The sequence below is a fragment of the Scardinius erythrophthalmus genome, assembly GCF_964197995.2.
Source record: "Scardinius erythrophthalmus genome assembly, chromosome: 5".
Lineage (NCBI taxonomy): Eukaryota > Metazoa > Chordata > Actinopteri > Cypriniformes > Leuciscidae > Scardinius > Scardinius erythrophthalmus.
Genome location: NC_138225.1, coordinates 34111065 through 34136508, shown reverse-complemented (window position 1 = coordinate 34136508; position 25444 = coordinate 34111065). Strand labels below are relative to the sequence as shown.

The following is a 25444-nucleotide window of genomic DNA, read 5'->3' as shown; positions in this document are numbered from 1 at the left end:
AAAAACACACACAATGTGGTGAGTTGTTGCAGCTGACCCAAATAAGGCTAGTGTGGCCTTTCAGTTTTCGTTCATGTGTTAAATGTACACAAACACAGTCACTACATTACTGCAGTCACCAGGCCCCCAGACTCACGGCCCTTAATGCGGTCCAGATGCAGATGCCATAGTTAGTCATGCTGTTTATGCTGACATGCGCTGCGGGTCTTCAGCCTGGGTGTGAAAGGCTGAAACGGAGCCTGTAGGAGGACTGTGAATGTCAGCCACATCTCACATCACCCTCCTCAAGCCCCCCAGCACAGCTCCAGACTCCCACTCCAGCGTGATATCATCGCGTGTCCCGCATACACAAATCACCGGTCGTCAGCCCCACCGGCTCCGCTTCCATGAAGTCTAAGGGATTTAAATTAGTGCATTTTTATTGCCTGTTCCTTTTTTATTTATTTATTTAGCCTCGCTGTGTTCAAGACTCCCTGAGGGTCTCGCGGTGAGGGCCCCACCAGAGCCAAGAGGCCGTACACCAAAATCAAACTCTTCTTCTCACTCAAACACTCCAACAAACTGACAGTTTGGATTATTAAATAAAAAAGTAATAAAGAGACTAGAAATATCAATAAATCAAGGAGCATTATGGGCAGGAAGGGATTTTTTTTTTTAGTTACACGTGTGTAAGTTCGAGATACAGAGAAACCTGACCTCATGGTGTAGCTTACAGATTTATCAGGACCATTAAAGTGGGATATCGGGTGGATTACCGGGCCTTTGACATGACAAATCTGTTGCTTAACTAAAGCGTAATGTTCTCCTGTTATGTTGCAGAGCTCACCCTTCACTTTAATACTTGTTCTGCAACCAAGGTCAGAGATAAATAATGATATTTAGTGGTTTGTGCTAAATTAAGCATGACTATTATTACCATTGAGATGTCAGTGGCCATTTAAATAATTTATTTATTTATTTATTTGTTTTTATTTTATTGCATGGGGCACATTTATATGATACTTTTAGAATGACAATTAAAAAACTTGATTACCCTAGTGAAAAATATACCAAAAATGTATATGAAATACATTTATTTTATGCTAAGTATACTACAAATACATTTACATATGGATGTACTTAATATAAATACCCTGCAATTGTACTGTTGGTATACTAAATTTGTATACTTGAAGTCGGCTAAATTGAATTTTGTGGTTAATGCACTTTAGGTATCCGTAAGTATGCTTAGGTGCAACTAAATATATACTTAAGTATATTTGATTTTGCTAAAGTTGAACTATTGCAAGTACTATTAACTATTAACTATGAAACTATTATACTTTAGGTACACTTTAAATACATTGCATTTCTAGACTATTATACAGAGATCATACTATACTATACTATACTATACTATACTATACTATACTATACTATACTATACTATACTATACTATACTATACTCCTTTTTATTTTTAAGTGAACTATTCCTTTAATGAAAATGAACATATTTTAAATACATTTTGGTATACTTTTTTCACTAGGGTACATATTGCTAAATAGCCATAACTTTTGATAACTGTACTAACTACTGACTTTTTTGTTAGAATTGTTTACAAGCTGTTTCAATACAGATTATCAATGTTTGATTAAAGGTACTGTTGTTCGGCTAATTTTCACAGGCAAAATTACAATAGGAATCCACGCAATCAGCAAATAGGTGTTAGGCGCATCTTGGATACATTCCCGCAGTTCTTCTGGATTTAGTTTGTCTCAGTTTTTTCTGTTACTTCATGTAATCACAGACGGACTCGATGATGGTGAGATCAGATCATACCGGCTGTTGTCAGACTCCTAGTGCATACTGAAATCTCACTGGATTATTACAAATAATGGCAAAAAGAATGTTTGGAAATGTAAACTGATATTTCCTACTGACACACTACAGCAAAATAATTATATAAATAACTGATTTAAAACCTTTTTTTTTGTGGGTGGATGGGGGGGGGGGGGATATTAACATGCCTAAGACTTTTGCACAGTACTGTATATTACATTTTACACCGTTGAAAATGAGGCTGTGAGGGATAGAATTGCAGTTAATATAAATGATATAAAGGTCCTAATCACATGTATTTTTCAAAATTCTCTTTCAAATCTGTTTTAATGGGGTTTTTTTTGTGTGTGTGTGTGAAAGATGTTTCGTCAGCTAAATTGAATTAAACAGTACAACCCATTGAACACTGTACTTTTATCTCTCGTAGTCTTGTTTTAAATCCTGTCATAAATTAAACTTGACGCTACCCTGACTGAGGGTTTTATGGGTTTCCATATGTGAGGGCTGTTTAAACTGTCTTTAGACAGTTGTTGAGCAAAATGAATATCACATGACGTTCCTAACATTCTTTACCTTACCAGTGCTTTCTATAGAACAACTGTAACGGGGCTTTAGACTTTATCCATCTCCAGTCAACTTATCTTTTTTAAGCATCACTGAAAAGTTGCCTGGTGAATAAATGGATAATTGACATTCTAGTATTTTAATGTTCCTCAACAGGACAGGGCAGAATAAATGGATCTCAGTACATTATTTTAGTTTTGTTTGGACATTGTTATTTGGTTTACTTTAATACTGTCGATTTAACATTCAATTCGAAATATAAATTATATAATTATACATATATCACATATTTTTTGGGTTTGTGGGATTAAAGGGATACTTCACCCCAAAATTGAAAATTCTGTCATCATTCTGTGATCTCAGAATCTTTAATAAAACTTAACTTTTATTTAGTTTTATTACTTAATAAAATACTTTTTATTAAGTAAAAAATACTTATATATATATCAACTGTATAAACAACTCTATAGATATATAGCTCAACAGCTCAACTGTTTTCAATATTTATAATAATAATAAATGTATATTTAATTATTTAACAGACACTTTTGTCCAAAACAACTTACAAATCAGGGGGACAATAGAAGCAGTTATATGTACAAGCAAGTCCCAGTTAGTCTAGCACAGGCTTTTGTTTGTTTATCAAAACATTTATTAAGCATCAAATTAGCATATTAGAATGATGTGAAAGTTTAAAATTACATTTCAAAATATATCACAATAGAAAACAGTTAAATGTAAGTTGTAATAATATTTCACAATTTTACTGGATTTTCGATCAAAGAAATGCAGCCTTGGTGAACATAAGGGAGTTTTTTTCCTAAAACACACAACAAAAATAAAAATCGTTCTAATCCAAACATTTGAACATTGACATGACCTTAATTGATGTATTTCTGTTGTTTAAGGGATTTTCCAGCATCTGAGGGATCCTCTTTATGTCTGTTTGAGCTACTGGTATCTGGACCCTGTTATAATCCAGCTCTACTTCTGCAGAATATCCTTCACAAGGACTGCTTGCTGCTACAGATCATCATCTCGTACTCATGTAAGACTCTTAATCCCATGACACACTTCTTGTTGAACTCTGCATGTACCCTTCCCAATGATGCTGTTTTTTTTTTTTAACTCTTGCTTTAATAAAGCATCCCGAAAGTTGGAAAAATATCAAAACATATAGTTTTGTTGGCTCGCATGCAACTAGAGCATACAAGGTGACGTTCTTTGAAGCCCATGGACGCTTTCATTGGTTTCCACAAATGAATTAAATACAGTTTATTGGTGGAAAAACTGATTAGCTGTAAGGATGGCCCAGTGACCTTGCTGCTCTTAATAGCCTGCACCTGTTTTTAATGGGTCTTTATTTCGCACACATCTTCTTATTTTAAATAGGCTGTTGTGTGCACTCGAACTGACGATAACATCGTTCGAAGCGCCCAACACCTGCGCAGTGGAACCATGCCGAGTCCTTTCATTCTGGCAAAATAATCCATAGAAATCGTTAATTGCTTGTCTAACATTTGAAATCACGCTCTGTTGAATTTGCTAACAAGTAAATGCTAGCTGAGGTCTTAAAAGGCTCGTCTCATTCAGCCACATGTGATACTACAGTAGTTTGCGAAGCAAGGCAGATCCACCTGGTTTTTAAACAATCTCATGCTCTTCTCAGCTTCATCAGATTTGTGTTTCGTCCTCAGGCACATCGGGAGATTCATCCGGATTGTTGTGAGAATGTTGTTTTACTCACTCATCATCGCACTCATCAACCTCCTCATCATTTCTGAATCAATAGAGCTCAGTTGTAAACACTCATGTGAGGGCAAAGTGAATGACCTTTAAAGATTTTCCTCTTTCTTCCTTCCACTCTGAAAAGTCTAACCTTTAAAGGCTGTTTTGTGCTTGCAGATTAATTCACATTATGGCGGAGCTCATTAATAACCGAGTTCGGCTGAGAGCACGTCTTCCTGCGTGCTCTGGTGTGGGAATCACGTCGTCGTAAATCAACACTGCCTGGCCGCAGCCTGGCTAATTAAGAAGAAACGCGGTGGCTTGGTTGTCTACCGTTTAGAGAAACCTCTTTAAAAAGTTCCTCGCTTGAGTCGCTGTCTCTCAGCACAGTTTGGGAGCGCTTAGCGCTAAGCTGTGCTCTAAATAGGAGCTTGTTTGTGGAATTCTTTAAGGGACTGATAGCGATGTCTTGTTCCAATTAAGGGCCTCCAGTGGAAACTCATCTGTGAGGCCCGGTAAATCAACAGGTGTGTTTGTTGGCAACACGTCAAGGTTGCAAAAGGTTTGTTAACGGAGAATAGAATTGGTTTGTGGAATCCCCTCCCCTGAGAAACGCCAGCAGTTCATTTATCACGGTTCATCTGGCGGCTCATAAACGGATGATTGCGAAGAGGCAGCTCTTTAACCTGTCCAGCCCCTTGTGGCCATTCACATAAGTACACTCATTTTTGTAAAATCCCTTAGTCATTTTTGTATGCCTTTTTTCTTTTAATGTCCTTTTTGGAAATTTGGAGGATTAGTGACATGAAAGGCCTTAAATAGCAGTTATCTAATGTCAAATCTGTTTTCAAACGTTTTTTTTTTTTATGTAATATCTATTTTAAACTGAATTTTGCTAATTATTCTAGTTATTATGCATACAAGACTTTTGTAACCTCATTAATTGAGTATGTTCATATTAATGAGAATTCATGGAATAAGTGTACTTTTTGTAGAAAACTTTGAATGCAAAAAGCTATTTAAAAATATACAAGACCTTATACATTAATATACATTTTAATCAAGAATCTTGTTTCTGCTAAAATAAACATTTGTGTTCCGTGAACGATTAATTATTGCATGTTATTTCAAAGAGACATAACTTTTTCTTTTCCTGTCTTCGCACCACCTGTCAGTTCCAGATGGATAAAATCAAGTCATTTTAAATCATTGAGTATATTTTAGTAAAATGTATTTTAGTAAAATGTATTTTGAATGTGGTCATAACATAAGAACGTGCAATACCCAACATAATTGTGGCCAAACGTATTGGTAGTGACCAATGTTGGGAACGTTACTTTAAAAAAGTAATTATAGTTACTCACTACTTGTTCCAAAAAGTAACTGAGTTAGTAACTGAATTACTCTATAATAAAAGTAACTCGTTACCAGGGAAAGTAACTATTTGCGTTACTGTTAAAAAAACATTGCTATATGTCAAAGAATTTGGAAACACTTTGCAGTTTGAATGTCCTGTATAAACAAAATTACTGAGTATGTTTTTATGTTTTCACTGTTCGATCGCGTCCGCGCCTCACACACGCACACAAATGTAAACACTTTGCGACTTTTCGATCGCGCCCGCGCCTCTCTCTCTCTCTCTCTCTCTCTCTCTCTCTCTCTCTCTCTCTCTCTCTCTCTCTCTCTCTCTCTCTCTCTCTCTCTCTCTCTCTCTCTCTCTCTCTCTCTCTCTCTCTCTCTCTCTCTCTCTCTCTCTCTTCATTTAAACGGCGTTATTCCAAACAATGGTAGTGACATAAAGTTTCGCAAAGTTTGCTGCTTGTTGATTCACATTGTTTCTAGATTATTGTGCAAAGTGATCAGATTCATTTGAAATAATTGCAAAAAGCTTCACAAAAGCTTATCACAAAATTATCATTTCACTAATCATATCATCAGGGCAGCAAAGAAGCCACTTGACGACACTTCTTACTCAATCCCATAGAGAACCTGTGATCAGTCTTCAAAAGGCAAGTAGACAAGCAGAAGTCCACAAATTGTGATCATCTCTGAGCACTAATAAGGCAAGAATGGATCGCCATTTGTCAGGATTTGGCAGAGAAGATGATATCCAGCATGCCAGAATGAATTTCAGAGGTTATGAAGAAGGATTGACTCTTTGCATATATTAAATGTCAATAAAAGCCTTTAAAACTTTTTAAATGCTTATTTTCCAGTATAGCGTAAAAACGTGGAAAAAATAATCTACAAATACTGAAGCAGCAAAGTTTGCGGAACACAAAATCTGTCACTGCCAATAAGTTTACAACTACACCACAGCTCTGATTTTAACCTTTTTTTTTAGTAGCGAATGGATAATTTCAGTGAATAGATAGAACAAAACACCAAACAATCTCTCACAAAGTAAGTAAAATGGCATCTATAGCCTCCTGTTTTCCTTGCAAAAGAAAGCTGAGTCGATTCCTATCAGTCTTTTACCAGCAGCAGAATTCAGGTTCCCTGTTAAGCAAAACAGTTTTAGCTAACCACACGCTCTACTACGACAGGTAATTTAGGCCTGTCATTTCAAAACAGTCCAACATTTGTCAAAAAAGTGCAAACAGCAGCCTGCTTTTTATCAAAGACACTCATTGAATGCTGCATTGCATTCAATCGCTTATTCAAACGCCTGTCATCGCTAGAGAGCGAGACTGACAGGGGCTGAACCAAGTGCACAACCATCCTGCATCTCTCTACAACCCCACAGGCCTGACAACATTTGGACAAGGGCATTCAGTCACATCTTGGTGTTGTGGTCTCATCTTTCATTTGTTTGTCCAGACAGTCAATTGGCTTTTGCCTTAAAATGGACCTTTTGCACTGTATTGATTTACAAGACATTAATTTCCTGTGCTAAGCTAAGATGTCTTGCTGTATGTAAGCTCAAAGTTGTGTTTAGTTTAGGCCTTTGTTTCAACTATCCAGAAATTGTAATTAGGACTGTTGGCATATATTAGAGCTGCATGATTTATCGTTAAAAGATTGCGATCTCGATTTAAACACTCACTCGATTCCTAAATTACATTGATTCTCCTGTCTATTTAACCTTTGACAAAATCTTACCTGAACATTCAAATCTGTGTTGGTGCTGCCGCTGACCCATAGAGAGAAGTTATTATATATAGGTATGAAACGGCACAGTATCGTTATATTAAAGTAATCACAGAAGTAGCTACTGAGAGAAAAGTTTATATTTTGGATATAAACACTGATGTCTACGGTAGAGATCAAAATAAAAAGTAACTTCCAAAGTAACTTGTATCGATTAAATAGTTATGCCACTAGGTGGCGATAAGTGACTGTTAAAATTCAATCAAGAGATTTGTTAATCCAGTAATGAAACAAGCAAACTATTTATGAGTGAGTCATTGAATCATTCACTCAACCCTATTTTTTAAAAATAAATCGTTCCTATTAAAGGTAGGGTAAGCAATTTCGGAGAGGCTAGCAATAGCAAGCTAGCTTTGAAAGCATAAGATCTTCCAAAACACATGAACGCGCACAGCAGAGTCTGCAAAGCATTAGTAGAGATGGCGTTATATGACCTCTTGTCTCAAAGCACAGAACATTACAAGAATAATGAACGTATACAACTAACAGACCTCTTACTTATACCACCTGACTGCTCCAGATTCAGTTTGGCATTGATAGCGTTGCCAGAGAAATGCAAAATCCTGGTTAGAAACGTCACGGGTTGCCATCTCGTAATTGCGGTTATGATAAAGTGTGAACGCAGCGTAAGCTCGTTGTTTTGGTTCAGGAGCAGTGTTGCCAGATGTACGATAATTATCGTATTTGTACGATAATTTTGACCTCTGTACGATGTACGATCAATAATGGAAAAAAATCCTATAATGTACGATAATTTCAGAACTGTGTGACACTTCAAAATGATGGTCGTTGTAATAGGACTTCTCATTGATCTAGCTGTGGATTCTACGTCTACCGGGGGAAGAACGTGTAGAGAGAGGGAGCGAGAGACCTTGCGTGTGTGCTAGTGTGCCTCACGAAGCACATGTAAGGACCCAACCAATCAATTGTACGTGCGGGCGGGCTTTTATCTAATACTCCCGAACCGAATCAGAACCGAACAGAACACCACAGATTTCTTGACTCCCAGAAATGATATTGTGCAGGTTGGGATGTCTGTCATTTTCATGTCGTTGACTCGTGTACGATAATTTTCTTCCAAATACGATAATTTTGAGCTTCTGGTACGATACTTGGACATTTCCAATCTGGCAACACTGTTCAGGAGGAACTGTGAAATGTGACTGCTGTTTGCCTGCCTATCGATGGCATTGGCTGCATCCTAAACCATATACTCTCGAGTAGGTACTTATTTTGAATAAGAAATTACTTCACAATCGCTAAAAAGTATGTTCTATATAGTATGAATGTGCTCAGAATGAATGTAATCTGGACCTAGTTGCCATGTTGTTATCATCACGTGACCTACCAGTTACGTCACATCACTGCCATTCACAAATCCTCTCCCGTGGCCTCATGGGACAGAAAGTGTCCATTGTATGCTTAAGAATCTTACTGGTAGTAGTAGGTCGTCTGGGTACATATGTTGACAGGCAGGTAGGACATCGTATCGAATACAATGATTGGACAAACATTTTTTGACTTTCACAGAAGATATATGTACGTTTTAATATTTACACCACTTCTATTACTGATTGCTATCAGGATGTGAAGAGAGTTTCAATCAGTATAACAAAAAAATGTATACAAAAATTGCCTACCTACTTTAATTAAACATTTTTAAACAGACTGTAGTAATTAATATTTTGTCTGAACCTCTTGTACTTTGTTTAGGTGTCTGTTCGGAATCATGGGAGAATCGTGATTTAAAAAAAAAAAAACTCCACTATATATAAACTACCATTCAAAAGTTTGGGGTCAGTAAGATATAATTTTAGTTTTAAAGAATTTAATACTTTTATTCAGAAAGGATGCATTAAATTAATAATAAAAAAGTGACTATGAAGACAAAAAATTTTCAAATACATGCTGTTCTTTTTGAACTTTATTATTATCAAAGAATCCTGATTTTTTTTAACTATGGTTTACACCAAAAATATTAAGCAACCGTTTTCAACTGTGAGGATGATCATGTGACACTGAAGGGTAATGGCTTCTGAATATTCAGCTTTGCCATCACAGGAATAAATTACATTTTAGAATATATTAAAATAGTTATTATCTTAATATTTCACAATTTTACTGTTTTCACTAAATTACCTTTCATAAGCATACAAGACTTATTTTAATATCAGTGCCGAAGGTGCCTACCTCAAACTTTTGAAGGGTTGTGCATATGCTTTTCTTTCTTTATTTAAAAAAGAAAGAAAGGGAGAAAGAAAGGCATCACCTGACAGAGCCAAAAATTATCCTGTCAAATATCCTGAAAGTCTCTCCAGCCGGCCCCAGGCCATTCTTATTGTTAAGCCATGTTATTTTTAGCATTGTGGTTATTTTTTTATTTTTGACATAATTTAAAATAACCATTGAAATGTGCTTTCAGGTCTCTGTGTGGACAGAGGAACAGAGGTGTCCCCTGATACTCAGACAGCAGCTGCAGAATTTTTAGAAGCTGTTTTTGCTATCCTGTCCTCCCTAAACTACGTCCCCAGGGCTTTAAGTCGAGCGCTAGAGGGATACATGGACCGGAGACACCTTTGGGAGCACTTTTACAACTTAACAGGTGCAGAATTTGCCATGATTTGCCCTACATTTGTTTAGACTTCAAAAAGACACAATTTTAGTCAGATGTGGCCATTTAGTTACAGTCCAGTTGGAAACCACTATCACCATGTGCCCCCCACTGTGTCCTCTAATTGCCTGAATATCAGATCTGACCAGCTGGAAGCCCATCATCAAATCAAAGCCATAATTAAACCTTTAGCTGTCTCTTTGAATGCTTATTTATTTACATTTCTGCCTTCTCATTTTTCCTCTCTGTAAAAGCCACAGCATGAACATTTTCTGTTGTGTTAATGGTTGCCGTATTGATTTTGCACACTGACATAGAAACTGCAATTATCACCAGACACCTTTTGATTCAGAGGGTTTAATCCAAGCTGGAGTGCTCATGTTTTTTTTCTGTTTCATTACATGTTAGTGGTAATTATAGTTGCACAAATTAGACAAATGACAGAGGAGGGAGCAGGAGAGTGTGTGTTGTAAGCAGTTGTACTGATGTAAGGTGTTGTGTTATAGGCTTAATTGACCATGTCCATTCCTACTTAAAGATAATCTTATGAAGCTTGCTTAGCACCTTGATTGTGCCATTTACAAGAGCTGTTTGGGCTGGTCAGGAAAATTACAATATTACAATTATTTAGTTGTTTCTTCAACCTCTACTTTTTGGCACTGTGGAAGAAATTTGAAAATAGAACTCTGAAATTGAACCAACTTTTAAAATGTTTTTTTTTTTACTAAAAGCAATAATTCTGACATTTTGCATGCCCTTGTTTCTCTAAAAAATGTCCATAGCATAATGTCAACAAAATGAGGCAACAAATCAAATTATTGTTAAACAGCGGTTTATTTTAATTTGTCTATGTTTAGATTATTAGTTATGAATGAATAAATTAACGAATGAATGAATCAATAAATTAATGTCTGTGAATGCATTCATATCTGTCTGGGACAAGAGTAAAACAATACAATCTATACATAAAGGTATTTTAAATAGTTCAAATGTATACATAATAATGATAATAATATAACTTTATATGATAATATAATATAAGAAAATAGATTATTACAAAAAGATTAATATAACAAAAAAGAGATTATAACAGAATAATAAAACAAAAGGAAACAACTGGAATCTATTAGCTTTAATAAAGAGTGCCCATAAATGAAGAAACACCAATATCCTCAATACATTATGTCCCTCTTCTTCTCTGAGGTAGTGTCCTGTGACCAAATATAATATAATGATCAGGGCCGGAGTGGGGACACTTTTCAGCCCGGGAGTTTCAGGCCCAAGACCGGCCCACTTTTTCCATGGTCGAAATCCAAATTAGCACTTTTTCTAAATTGGATAAATGAAGCAATAGTTCAGCTCTTACTACTGTGTAGTTTGTATTAATGCCATGGTTCAACAAATAATGAAGGTTAAACAATAATTCACTTAGACTTTATAAGAAGCAATTGTGACTTTATTTCACACAATTCTGACTTTATATCTTGCAATTCTGACTTTATAACACGCAATTCTGACTTTATATCTCGCAATTCTGACTTTATAACACGCAATTCTGACTTTATATCACGCAATTCTGACTTTATAACACGCAATTGCGACTTTATTTCACGCAATTCTGAGAAATAAAGTCAGAATTGCGAGATGTAAACTCGCAATTGTGAGATAAAAAGTCGCAATTTTCTTTTAAAATGTTTTATTCTGTAGCGGAAACAAGCTTCCATACCTCCTGGCCAGTCCCAGTCCCATCCATCCTCCCTGACGCGTTACGGTAGGGCCGGCCCGCGATATTTTTTTTCCCAGGATGGTAGGGGAAGGCTCATGAATATTCATTAGGGAAGTCATCCCTGATTGGTCTTAACCCCAGTGACGGGTAGGTTTAGGGCAGGGTTAGGGGTAGGTCATCAGACCCCCAGTGGCGGGTAGGTTTAGGGGTGGGGTTAGGGGTAGGTCATCAGACCAATCAGGGATGACTTCCCTAATGAATATTCATGAGTCTTCCCCTACCATCCTGGGAAAAAAAATATCGCGGCCGGCCCAGCTATCGGTAGCCTAGCTGAGAAAACGTTTTGGAAAAGACGGGCTATGGACCCAACCAATTCTATCGGAGGGGAGGGGAGAACTCCCTCACATGGTACAACCCATACAGAGGCTGCGCACTGCGGTGTCAGAATGCGGAACGTGTGTAGCCTAATGTAACTAACGTGACAAATGTGAAAAAAAAAAAAAATCCTCGACCGGCCCAAAAGTGAAGCGGCCCACCGGGAATTCTCCTGATTCTCCCGATTACTCACCCCGGGCCTGATAATGATAAAACAATACTTTTACACAGTGTCACTGTCTAATGAATTTACAAAATAATTTTGGATGTAATTATTAATTCTCAATAACTTTTAATTAAAAATTATTCTCTTTCTTCCAGACTCCAGTAAAGATGAGCCAGCCTTGTTTAAATACATCAGGTCCGTTGTTTGCAAATCCACTACCAAAATCCTGAGCCACCTGGTCAGCATGATGCAGGAAAATAAAGATCAGTCTGGACCCCTGGTTCGACAACACCTACCCGAAAATGTCCTGAGCAAAATCCCAAAGCAGTGGAACTACATTCCACAAGATCCCAAGCTGAATGAAACCAACAAGAGTATGTAAAGCTTTCTCCATCCATCCATCCATCCATCCATCCACATTTGTAACTTATTAGTTGTTGTTTATCTTATCTGTTGTAAATGGTTCAGCCTTATTTAAGAAGAAAAAGAAATCAAACCAACTCTTTCTTCATTCTTTCTTTCTTCCAATCAGGCAGCATGAATCTATCTATCCAAGCCCTCTCTTTTATTTTCACCCACCTTCCGTCAACCATAGCCTCCCTTCCACTGCCTGTGCGCTTCCTGTTCACCATGGCTGAGAAGAGGCTTTCCCAGTATGCCAGACAGCTGAGGTCTACGGGCCTGCTCCTCTGGGTCTTATTGGTCTGCCTCTGTCAGGATCTAGAAAGCGGGGACACCCTGGAGCTTCTGTCTGGCTTGCCCCTGGAGAGATGGGCCAAGGATAGGCTAAGTCTGCTATCAGAATGTCTGCAGGTCAGCCTGGGCCAGCAGAAGGGCGTTCCCAAGCCTCTGGTCCATAAGGTGCTCCAGTGCCTGGAAGAGAAGAAGCCCAAATGGACCTCCATGCAGCTGCAGAAGGCACGAAAGCTTTGCTGCGAGAGGTGAGATTTTTTTTAATGAGCCCGATGGAATATACTGCCAATTAAAACCAAGATTTTAAGCCCATAAGAGCAAATTCATAATTAAGCTTATTCATCATAGGAAAGATGATTTCCGTCTTTTAGCATTTTAATGTGTTTAACCAGTTATCTAATCTAACATTATCTTCAATGTCTAGCTGCTGCTGCCTTTTGATATTTTGATGTCATTTTAAAGACTTCAGTCTCGCCCATCATTCATTTTTTAGAAATTAACTTCACCCTTCATCCTTTGGCAAAATAATTATGTATTGTTTTCTGTTTTCTTTTCCTAGCCTGTAGCTCTTCATTTCAAGCTTTTTGATATGTGTACTTCAAAATGGGTTTGATGTCACCCACAGGATTTGAGTGCAGAAATCTGACATGAACCACTGAAGAAAGTGTTGCAATCCTTGAATCATGTACTTTAAATCATCTTAGTTGTGTCCCAAATAGCGTACTATACTACTATATACTGTGTGCACTATGCACTTATACACTCTGCACTTACTGTATACACTACACGGTTGAGTACATTGTGCATAAGTAAATAGTGTATGAACTTTATAAAGTTATTTTGTCATTTTACATTGGAGTCTGATAGCCTCTCCCTCCACTGCGTAATTAAATCTTCAACAGTTAAATCTTCAGACATGAAATGTCAAAAATTCCACACTTCTTTTTTTTCTTTGCTTTTCTTTTTTTTTTCCTCCTGGTTAATTAAGTGCACCACCCGGGTATTTAATGTGCACTTTCTCTATTTGGAATTTTCAGTGTGAACGCACTACTCACACTATTTATACTACATTTTAACGGCATAGAATAGTGCATAAGGACGCAAATTGGGACGGACGTCATTTTGCATTTGTGAATTATTGAGCCCTAATGATAAAGATGGGCATGTACTTTAAATCATCATCTTATGGCAGATAATGTGTACCTTAAATCAGGGGTTTCAAACTTTTTAATGCCACATACCCCAAAATATGCTATACCCTTCTGAGGGACTTCTAAATTATAAAGGCAGCTATACTTTTCACATATAAACCTGTGACACTGAAAAAATATATTTAGGTTCTTATTTTTTCTTCCTTTCTTTCACTGTTTTTATCTGAGACCCGAGTTCTCCAGACCCAAGTTTGAAAACCCCTGCCTTAAATAATGATCCTGTACCAATCATTTCTTTAAACTATTGATTTTTGAGCACTTTTGAAAAGTGGCCAATTCTTCATGCTATTTTTCACAGTTGGCAAAAAAAGAAAGAAAAGTTTTACCGTATATTCCAAGTCAGGTCCAGAACAAAAGCTCAGAGTTAATTAGCCTTATTGAAAATGATTTAGCGTCATAACCGAGCTAGAAAAAAAATATATATATCAAAGTTTGAGTGTTCCGAGAAACGCTGATCCCAATGACAGGAAAAACAAAACAAAAAAATAGAGTGAGGGCAAAAAAAAAAAAAAGGGCGATAGCAAAAAGGAAGAGTGATTATGTATCGCCTGTCTTAGACAGTCAGTGGAACCATTACTATTCATTAAAATAACCTTCACTTTCAGGCACTGCCTCCGGTGTAAACAATCAGCGTACAGTGTGTCGGCGGAAAGCGGGTTTTCTGAAAAACACCCACACCCCCGCTTGTCAACACACACAAACGCATACACACACACACACACCTCCCTCATCTCTTGTCTTTGCAAAGTAATTTGTAGAGGAGAAGATGATTGTTCTCCATCACGGTGACCCTGGCAGGCTTTGACGGCATGCATGCACAGATGAAGATGAATGCAGTGGATTCCGTGGGCGGAGGGGGTGTTCTGCTTCTTTCGGGGCACATTGGTCCTAATGACGTGATTGATAGCTTGTCCCGGATCCGACGGGCCTCTCATTAATCAAGCCGCTGACTGGATCCAATCATTTGCTTCACCTGCACACTGATGGACAGGGAAGGATACAGGCACAGGTGCTGACACCCCGTTCACCGGCTGGGCTGCCCACGGCCTCGCCGCTTTTCTCGGTGTCATTGAAGCTAAAGGCCTGCCTGACAGGCGACACTTTCCTTGTCACTTTGTGATTGAAAAATAAAAAAAGGAAGGAAGAAGGAATGAGGGGAAACAATGACTGGGGGTGTATCGGATGGGAAGTGTGGTGAGGGTGATGAGGCATGTTGGATAGAGAGGAAGGGCACGAGAATGGGTGCGCTGAGGGGACCTTGAGGTTACAGCAAGCAGCACTGTGTCTCTGACTCTTGAGCTATTCTTCCTGACGCTCTCTTTTCTACATTTTTTTTATCTCTTCATTTTCGTCAAAAGAATGGTTGCAAATCATGTGATAAAACTGTTTTGCCGCAACTGGCAACATGCAGCTCTTGGCTTTTTGCACTAAGCATGTGCGAATCTTTGTGTGGAACACAACAATGCCCACTCTAGCTCAATGCTAACGAATATTGGCAACAGCTACTCTTATTTGGATATTTGATCCCATCACAAAAGCTACAGTTAATGTCATTTGATTGTTTTGAATAAAAGACTTATTGTGAAGAAATAAAATCAATCAATTTATTTATTCATTGTAATTTTGCACACTTCTGTTGCTAGCAGTCTGCATAAAATATGAAGGTATCTATACATTTTGTCAAATATTTCTGGACCAGGATGACATGGTATCCACCAGAGTTTTAGATGTATGAACCTTACCATAAAAGTATGTTTGTGCACTTTCCAATTTGAACATTTTAATGTTAATTGAAAATTTTGTATAATTATACTTGTAAAATAACAGTAAGGAGTGTGGGTGCAATGTGCAATGGCAAGGTCATGGGTTCGATTCTCAGGGCAAGCAAGAACTGATCAAATGATAAAATGTTCTTTGAATGCAATGTAAGTCGCTTTGGATAAAAGCGTCTGCCAAAATGAATAAATGTAGTATTAATATTTACACTATTTAACTATAATAATTAAAATCTCCCTTAGAAAATGAACTGGAATCGTGCGGTTACCATGTAAAACTGCCTTTAGAAGGGTTTAAATTGAGTAATATAATAATCATTTTCCATTTATTTCATGTTATCCCCCCCCTCTCTTCTTTATGTGTTCCTCCATCAGTGTGTTGGAGCGTGTGGAGAGCGGCCCGGCGCAGGATAGAGGTGGGCCCGCGGAACTGACTGAGCATAAAATAAGGCAGTTGCTGCTGGAGCTGTGCCATAGAGCAGGTGGCAGCCAGCACCTCCGGCAAATCCATCACAGCATCCAGCTCAATGAGGTAGCGAATTGCTGTTTTTCACCAAGCAATTAGGTGGCTGTTAGCCTGAGGCAGACAGTGTGACCTGAAGCTGAGGGGAACGCCTGTGCAGAGACACAACTGCATCCAGATGTTGCTGCGGGCCCTCTCGTAACAGCCCTGACCTGATTGAAAAAAATCGATTGGAGAATAACAACTTAAACAACAGAAATAACAGAAATTAAAGGAAAAGATTCATGAATTAGTCAAAGTCTTTCTCTACACTTAAACTACAGTTCTATACCCAATGCCCCTTTGCTCTACTTAACAATAAGAACACATCTTGGGAAATTAGTACAACTCTCACTTAAGTCTAATCTTGAGGACAATTCTTTGTGTCACATCTATACATATCTGTGTCCTCTTTTTTTGTCCGTTTTCAAATCCTATTCCTAGATAGACTGATTAATTTCTACCATTGTCGGCCAATTACTTGGGGAATAGAGAGAAAAGGAAATGTCCATTATGTCCAAAATTGGGTATGTAATAATTGTTGAAATGTACTAATTTGTCCGATGATGTGTTTAAGAATTCTGTAGAGACTCACTGTTAATTTGACCACATTAATAGTGATTAGTTTTGCTTAGTGCCATCTAATAATAAGATGTGTCCAGGTTCCTGTTCGTTTCTCTAGTCTGGACTGGAGTGCATTGATGATGAGCCTTTATGTTGTGTGTCTTCCTTTTATTTTGTAGGATTTACTGAGGTCCGTCCTGTCGCCTCATTCAAAGAGAGATGCACTTCTGGACTCCCCTTTGGGACCTGTCGTGTTCTCCTCTGAGGCGAGCGACCGTACGTCCCAGTTTAACCCCTTCACCGAGTGCAGTTCTAACAAGTTAGATCAGGTTGGTTCTTTGTTATTATTATTCATATTAAGTCGCTCAGCCTTCAACTCGAGGTGCTTGCGGACACTTGTTGTTTACATAACTATTTACAGCAGTTCATTAATGGCGTGAACTACTTCTCTTCTTCTACTCTTTCACTCTTTCGAGCGAGTGTAACTTTCCGTCAAGGCCACCAGGCAAGGTGAATATAAGAGAGAGACTGAGAGACTTTAAACTGCTTCTCTAGAATGAACTCGACAATTCTCCATAGGGCGCTCTGTCCCTAAGCTATATTTTAGTGTGAAGGGAAGACACAAAGCAAAACATTAAAAAAGGTTAACCAAAAGAGCAAAGATTTTTTTGAAAACACTTGAAAGGTGAACTCTTCAAGTGTGATGTTGCTTTGAAGAAGGGGTGGGGAAAAAAGCATCCCTTGCGTGTTGAAGACGGTGTAGGTTGAAGGTTTAATTACAAGAGCCATGGTCCTCTTTTGGCTTTCTCTTAAAGGTAGGATAAAGTTTTCTCTGCTCATGTCATGCGACTTTTTGTAACGTCTTTGAAGCCGGAAAGTCTTGCAACCTTCTTTTTTGAGGGGAACTTTTTCCTTTCATTATCTTATTTGGCTCTGAGTTTTAAGTCGGTTAAAATGCGAGTTCTTTTCCTTTCGTTCAGCACTAGCTGTGGCGCTCTTAATCCCTTTTGTTTTCTCCTTATCGCTCGCGCTCGCATTGCTTTGCATAAAACACCTTATTAAGGGGATGATTAAAAAGCCTCCTCGCCTTCAGGTGGCTGCGCTGTTTGTCAAATCAAATGGAGGCAGAAAAAACAAATGCCGATCCATCAATCAGCCGGTCGGAGAATAGGAGGGGCTGGCACGCTCCTGTCCTTTTGTCAATAAAAAAAAAAAAAAAAAAAAAAACTCGGCTTCAAGTTAAGAGTGACGTTCTGGCTATCAAAGCAATCGGATTTCATTTGGCTTCCTAACAAAGGGATGGTCCACTTTGGGTGAGGGAAACCTTGGGCTGCTTGCCACGAACAACGGCGAGAAGAATAACGACTCCTCTTGCAAAATTGATTTATCTTTTTATAAATGATGGTACATCCCTCCCCAAATGGATTTATAAATTAATTGCTGTCTTATTGGAATAAAAACCTTCTTGTGCAGACATGATAGATAGATCGTGTTGGGGCGGCCTTGTTCGGGACCCCCTCCTCTTTGGTTAGTCCAGCCCAGCTGGAGCAGTAATTTACTGATCATATTAACTCTGATTAATAACGAACAATACTCGCTGCTCATTTATCAACAGGCTGCTATGGTTGAGAGGGAGTGGGATTGGGCCCAACTGCTGCCAGCCTATCAGAGCACGAGTCAGGTGACCTTCACGACGCTGCTCGCTAACAGGTAATGGCTGCTGCTCTCGCTTGCGCACAGTCGCCCCCTCCTTTCGCTTACACACTGTTGAAGTGCTGCCTGTCATGTCCCACCGTGTACTGCCGTAATGAATGTGAATATTGTGTGGAGAGGATAGAGGGATCCTGCGACCGTTTGAATGTGCGCGCTTGTCTGTGTGTGTCAGCTGCTAAAAGCATTATGGTTGGTCTACGTATTCCTCACCTGACCTATGTTTTTTACGTATAGATGCTCTCGTCTCTACAGAATATGAGTTCTCGGTTTCTTTCAAGATTTTAATTTCCAGCATGCAGCCCTCAAAGTTTAGTAAAGAAAGTGCTTTTCCATTGAGAGCTTGCTAAAGAGAAGAGTATATCTGAGCTCACTGTGTGGAGAAAATGAAGCTTCTGCATTTTTTAGAAATCCCAATCTGACGTGTCAGACTGTGTCAGAAGATAATTTTGAGGTTACTGAAGGACTGGGTTCGGGTGTGGTTGAGCTTTAGGCCCTGTTTACACGAGAATGCCGCGGGTGAAAACGTAAAAATATTTTATCAGATGTGCCTTTCGTTTAGACGGCGACGGCGTTTTTGGGGCTTAAAAACGCAAAAAAGTGAAACCACCCTCCAGAGTGGAAATCTTAAAAACGCTCCACCGTCGCGTTTCCGTCTAAACGGTAAAAACGCAAAAGTCTGCTAAACAGTGAAGGCACCGATCAGTGCTTCACATTGCCACCTAGCCGCCTGGAGTGCCTACTACATTGAATTTCACACACTTTTGCGTCACCATATGCACGCAGACTTCCCCCCCCATAACGCTCGTCTAAACGCAGAATAAAAAGTGATCACTTTTGCGTTTTCTCTTCAGATCGTTTCCGTGTAAACGTAGCCTTAGTACATGACACCGTTTTCAACTAAAAACGGTCAACTTTTTATGCGTTTTGGCCGTTTATTTACGCGACAACGGCGTTTTGTGTGCCTGAAAACACAAACTTTTGAAAACGGGCTTCAAAGTCCAAGTTTTTGAAAACGGTCTCCGTGTAAACAACAAAAAACGCGAATTTGTGAAAATGATGACGTCTTGCACATGCGGATTACGTGTTCAATCTATAGTGTTTCTTCGCCATCTAATGGCCTGGCAGCAGAATAAACGTGTTTTAGTCGTTTTCGCGGATCCGTGTGAATGGGGATCGGTTTGACAATGGTGTCGTCTGTACGCGGAAAACTCAAAGGAAAAACTTCTCAGTTTTAAGCATATCGTTGATATGTAACAACCCCTAAATGTGATACAAGTATGCCAGTTTAAAGGGATATTTCAAACCAGAGCCAGAGTTTGATCCATTTGCTCCAAATGATCAGTGAGTTTAGTGTTAGTTTGACAGCTTGACAAAAGAAACTACTGTAAAGTAAAACTTTTGAGATTTTTTTTTCGACAGCTCAAATATCAAATCTTAAACAATAATTTTAGTCTGTTCTTTTTTTAGGAAAGCGTGGAAGAGTATATATTTATTTTAGGTCCTATTTCTAGTCAATATTTCTTTAAAGATTTTCACTGTTTTAATCACGTTTATGTTCTTTTACTTAAATGGTTCTGACAAGTTCTGATGGTATGCCAAGTTTAGGTTACACTCTATTTTAAGGTGTCCATGTTACAGTGTAATTATACATTTAAGTACTGAGTGATATTATTTAACAACTTATACTTACTGTAGGATTAGGAATAGGGCTTGTTTTAGATACATGTAAATATGCATGATTTACTGTTATTACTAAGTACATGTAAGTTGTAACAAGGACACTGTGAAATCAAGTGTTACCCAAGTTTATTATATATATTTTTAAACTCTATAAGGTTGTAAAAACTACATAAGCATAATTACTGCATTTTTTAAAAATTTAAAATAGGTTTAGTTAAATTAATGTTGTGTTGTGTGAACAGGGTGTTGTTTGACACATTTTGTCTTAAATAGTATATACTTACAACTTAATGTCCATCATATCTTTTAAATGAATTAAAGAAAAATGGCACTTGAATTGGATAAAAGTAAGATTTTTTTTGATAGGGAATTGTGTCAAATCTGAGAATCAGTGCCAACGCCCTACCACACAATAGTTTCCACTTGGTAGTGCAGCAGGTCAGTGGAACAAGACCCTATTTCTGCGTATCTGGCAAATCACCTGCCCAGTCCAACTTGGAGAGCGTCCAGATGTTAGTGTTTCCTTCACAGTGGGGTGTAACCTCTGAGAGCATCTTTCTCTGTTCGGTATCTCAATGATGGAGCACCTGCCCTCATGGCCGAGCAGAAGTTCAGAAGAGGGATGAAAGAAAGTAAGGTGAAGGACAGAAGGTCCTTAAGAGGAAGAAGCTTAGAGGGTTAGAGATTCATTCTGTATAGTTTTGTTTGTGAAATCAGGGTCCATAAACCATTAACTTCATTATCAGTCATTGAGTTCCGGTTGTGGTCAGCTAATCTCGTGTTTCTAAGCCCAATTGACATGGGTAAGGTTTTGAGAAATTGCTTCATATAAAAACAATAGAAGTCTTTAAATTCGGGAAGTAGCGATAGTCTTTTCTTCCCAATTGTGACATATATCCAAGTGAAAAAAAGTAGGAAACTCGTCATCAGAGAAGAGAAGAGATGTTGCTGGGGAGATGTTGTTGACAGAGGGGAAGTTAATTTGAGTAAAGATTACGCGGATAATACAAAGAAAATAATAATATCAGTGATGATGTGCAAGGATAAATCATTTGTAATACTGCAATATTCCATAAAAAAAAATATAATTGTCAATTTTGAATTCATGTCAGTTTATTGTCCTCATTCAGATAGCTGTGTGTGTGTGCTTGTGTGCATGCGCCCTTTAAAAAAAGATAGCTACTTTCATTCACCATTGTAGTGCATGACACTTGTGGATTGTCCATGAATGACCATGAATGAGTAAATTTAATGAGAAACCTGGTCAGAGATAGAGAGATAAAAAAATAAAAAAAATAGAATGAGGCAGAGAAAATAATTGTAACACAAGGTCTAATGCATGGAAAAAAGCAGTAATAGGTCATGGAGGAAATGTTAGACACTAGAGACCCTCTCTGGAGACTGAGAATGTATGTAGGTCTTCTATATGCAGAAACTATGTGATCTTGCTGTCTATTGAATAGGGTGTTCATCTGAACATATTAATCTCTCTAACTTCTCTTTTTTCAGTAATGTTTTAATGATGTCAGGTTATGAGAGGATTTTTTTTTTTTTTTTTTTAAGAATACCATTCTATTGAACTTTCAGTTCATCAAAATATACTGCCAAAAATGTATCACAGTTTCCATATTATTAAGCTGCACAGCTGTTTTCAACATAATAATAAATGTTTCTTGGGCAGCAAATCAGAAAGATTTCTGAAGGATCGTGTGACACTGAACACTTGAGAAAATTCAGCTTTACCATCACAGGAATACAGTGTTTTAAAATTATTATTATTATTTTTTTTAAACATATCCAAATAGAAAATAGCTATTTTGATTTGTAATTATATTTCAGAATATTACTTTTTTTTCTTCTTCAAATAAATTCATTATTTACTGATAATCTTCACCCCAACTGTGGCTCTTGAAACAAACATGATTGACGACTTAAATTCCGGTTTGTTCCTCAAATAAATCTATCATAAAATTTGGCATGTAGTGCATATGGGTTATTTTTATTTAATTATATATTTTAAAAGTCCCTTTTTTGGAGCTTGACAGCCCATTGGTCACCGAGAACTGCCTTGGTATGGAAAACAAAATACCAAAACATTTGTGTGTGTCCTACTAAAAAAAAATTATAATAATAATAACATCATATAAGACATTCACAGTATATAATCACCCAGAATTTTTGGTGAACTATCTATTTAAACATTAGTACATATTTCTGTGGCTCTATGAGGAGTACATTCATCTTGCTGCATATGAATGAGACGTGTGCCATAATGCGGTCTCAACTCTGTCCCCCCGTTCCTCCTCTCAGAGTGTGTGTGTGTGTGTGTGTGTGTGAGAGAGAGAGAGGGAGAAGATTTACACAGGTGTGGGTGTCCTTTATTGTCACCTGTCATTTGGCTGTCCGTGCCAGCAGTGTCATAAATCATTCTCAAATGGAGCTTTTCAGCATAAAGTGACTGATTAATGTTCCTGTTCTTCCTCAGACTAGCACCTGACACCCAGAGAGACAGCTACAGCAAACTTCTAGACATGACCCACACAAACTTTTTTTTTTTTGCCAGAGTTACAGTGCTTGGTGACAGGAAGGCTTTACAATAACACCATAGGTTCAATGATCTGTGTTAAAATTCACATTCAGGTTTGCCTTCTCGGTTTAAGTTTTATAAAACTTATGCTGTGTTGCGCATGTAGGATACTCCTATTTGATACAAATCTGGCTTCCCTCCATGTTGCATTCTGTAATCTGGCAATACTAGCATTTGTTTTGGGATTTACTATCTCCGCACACACTCTTTTTTAATGGTTTTGATAGAAGTCTCATGCTCACCAAGGCTGTGTTTGTTTGATCATCCATGATCAAAACTTTGCAAAACCTGTTGTATGTAATATTTTATGTCTTCGTTAGTGATTTTTAAAAAGTAAACATAAGATAAATAAGAAAAAGAAAAACAGCTATCAATTCATGCAGCACAGGGCAAAACTGTAGCAGGGCACCAACTACTAAGGTGTACTTGATAATCTAAAGATAGTCTTTAAAATAAAATAAAAATTAAAGTATCCATTATATAATGTATCAGGCTTTTGAGGTCTCTCAATCATCATTGTATTACATTGCATTATATGCCCCCCCCCCCCAATAAAAACTACAGCGCTTTGATCATAAAACTAAGCATTTAAATATCATATATAATGCTTATAGAGATATAGAGTGGCAACTGATATTTATATGCAATTATAGCAGTAATTTGTCTGCTATAGTGTTATAAAATGACTTTACATTTCAAGCTATCAGAATTTCATCTTAATGTTTGGCCATATAAATTTCAGGAACTGTACTAAATTTTCAGTTTGGGCTTCTAAATAAAATTGAGGTGTTTTTTCCTCCTTGGTTGTGAGCTCCATAATCTCCTATATCATAGTGTATGAGCCATAAAAACATTTGATTTTATTTTTTTGTTACATTTTGTCTAAAGGTTCAATAAACTGTTCCATAAAAAAAAAAAAAAAAAAAAAAAAATATATATATATATATATATATATATATATATATATATATATATATATATATATATATATATATATATTTTTTTTTTTTTTTTTTTTTTTTTTTTTTTTTTTCATGGTGTTTTTGATCAATTTAATGCATCGCTTGCTGATTTTTTTAATGTATTTTTTTACATTTTTACTGACCCAACAAACAAACTTCCTTTCTTTCACCTGTGTCACCTGAATCGTTTTTCATAAGTGAGCTCTATGGTTAAACATTTTCCTCCAATGGGTTTTTCTTATAATATGTTGTGCCTTAGTTTGACACACTTTCAGTGTTACAAAATAACACGGGACACACTCAACAAGCACCTTCTAAACAAATGTAATGCTATTGGTAAATGCTAAAACTTTTGGAATCACAGTCACAAACAATGTCTTCTCCTTTCTCCACTTTTTGCTTGTTGCATTGAAAGACATGAATTTTAACTGATGTAGTCCGTTGGCTTGCTCAACTCATACAGCCTTGCACTGTCATTCCTTTATCATCCGGAACAATAGTGAAGTATCTGTTGAGAAAGATGGCAGTTGATGCAGGGAGTGGAGTGCTTTAAATTGCAGTGATAGGCACCGCCGTTCACATTGGGCACATGCCATCTGTTCCCAATGATAGCCATATGGTTAGCTTTCTTTCCCAGGGTAAAAAATACAAACAAATGTGTCAGAATGCAAGGACTTTTTCCATACGCGCAGAGACTCGGCTAGAGGCAGCATCGCAATGTGCGGGGAAGTAATTGATATCGCCACCTTTGTGTTATGAGTTTGTTGTTGTTGCTTTTTTGGGTAAGGGAATCTGTCATGGCTGAGGAAAGGGACATTTTCACTGTGTTGCTGGAAAAAGCAAACACTTCCATGTCAACCCATCATTTTACTGATTTTTTTATTGGCAAGGTTTTTTTTTTTTTTGCTAGGGGCCCTTTAAGTTTCACAAACAAGTGCTCTATGACGGACGGACGGACAGACTGACTGACTGACTGGGAAAGCTTCTTTGTGTCTCTCCATCATCTTGCCTTTGTTTTGGTGGCTAGTGCTGTAAATTAGCAGACACAATGAGGTTTTATTTAGCATGAGGCAGGCGTAGAGCTCCTGGTTTGTTCTTTGCATGTGTGTGTGTTCATGTATGTGTGTGTGTGTGTGTGTGTGTGTGTGTGTGTGTGTGTGTGTGTGTGTGTGTGTGTGTGTGTGTGTGTGTGTGTGTTGGTAGGTGAATCACTGAAGCCTGGGAGAAGGCCGTGGCCCCACCTCACATGGCAGAGAAGAGCTGAAAGGCTCATTAATCAAACTTCGAGTCACAGATGTGATGGCTTCCACACAAACTGCCAGCAGACTGTGAAAGTCACATCCAACAGAGTCAACTGTCAAGCAGCTAGGCCACCATTTCCACCCGGCCTAGCTCATTCCTCATTTCTTTCCTCTAAAATCCTCTTCCATCCATTTATTATTTCCTTCCTCCCTGTCTCGCACCTCTCGTAATGTTCACAATCAGAATTAAGTTCACGTTCGTTCATTCATTCTCAGATGCCCAAATCTATATGTGTACATTTTAATTATGCTATGTATTATGACATTTCCCTGAGCTCAACACTAAGGATTTTTTTTCAGTCCGTCATAGAACATG

General features: G+C 37.8%; 1 protein-coding gene across 1 annotated transcript in view; it reads left to right on the top strand.

Annotated features, from left to right (window-relative positions):
• The window catches only part of kiaa0825 (KIAA0825 ortholog), a 151803-nt gene that overhangs the window by 53443 nt on the left and 72916 nt on the right, over nt 1-25444 (top strand). The window contains exons 13-19 of the mRNA XM_081365791.1: nt 3293-3432; nt 9685-9864; nt 12296-12514; nt 12673-13081; nt 16195-16351; nt 17065-17214; nt 18501-18595. Coding sequence (XP_081221917.1) covers nt 3293-3432; nt 9685-9864; nt 12296-12514; nt 12673-13081; nt 16195-16351; nt 17065-17214; nt 18501-18595 — 1350 coding nt within the window. The remainder of the gene's footprint in view (nt 1-3292; nt 3433-9684; nt 9865-12295; nt 12515-12672; nt 13082-16194; nt 16352-17064; nt 17215-18500; nt 18596-25444) is intronic.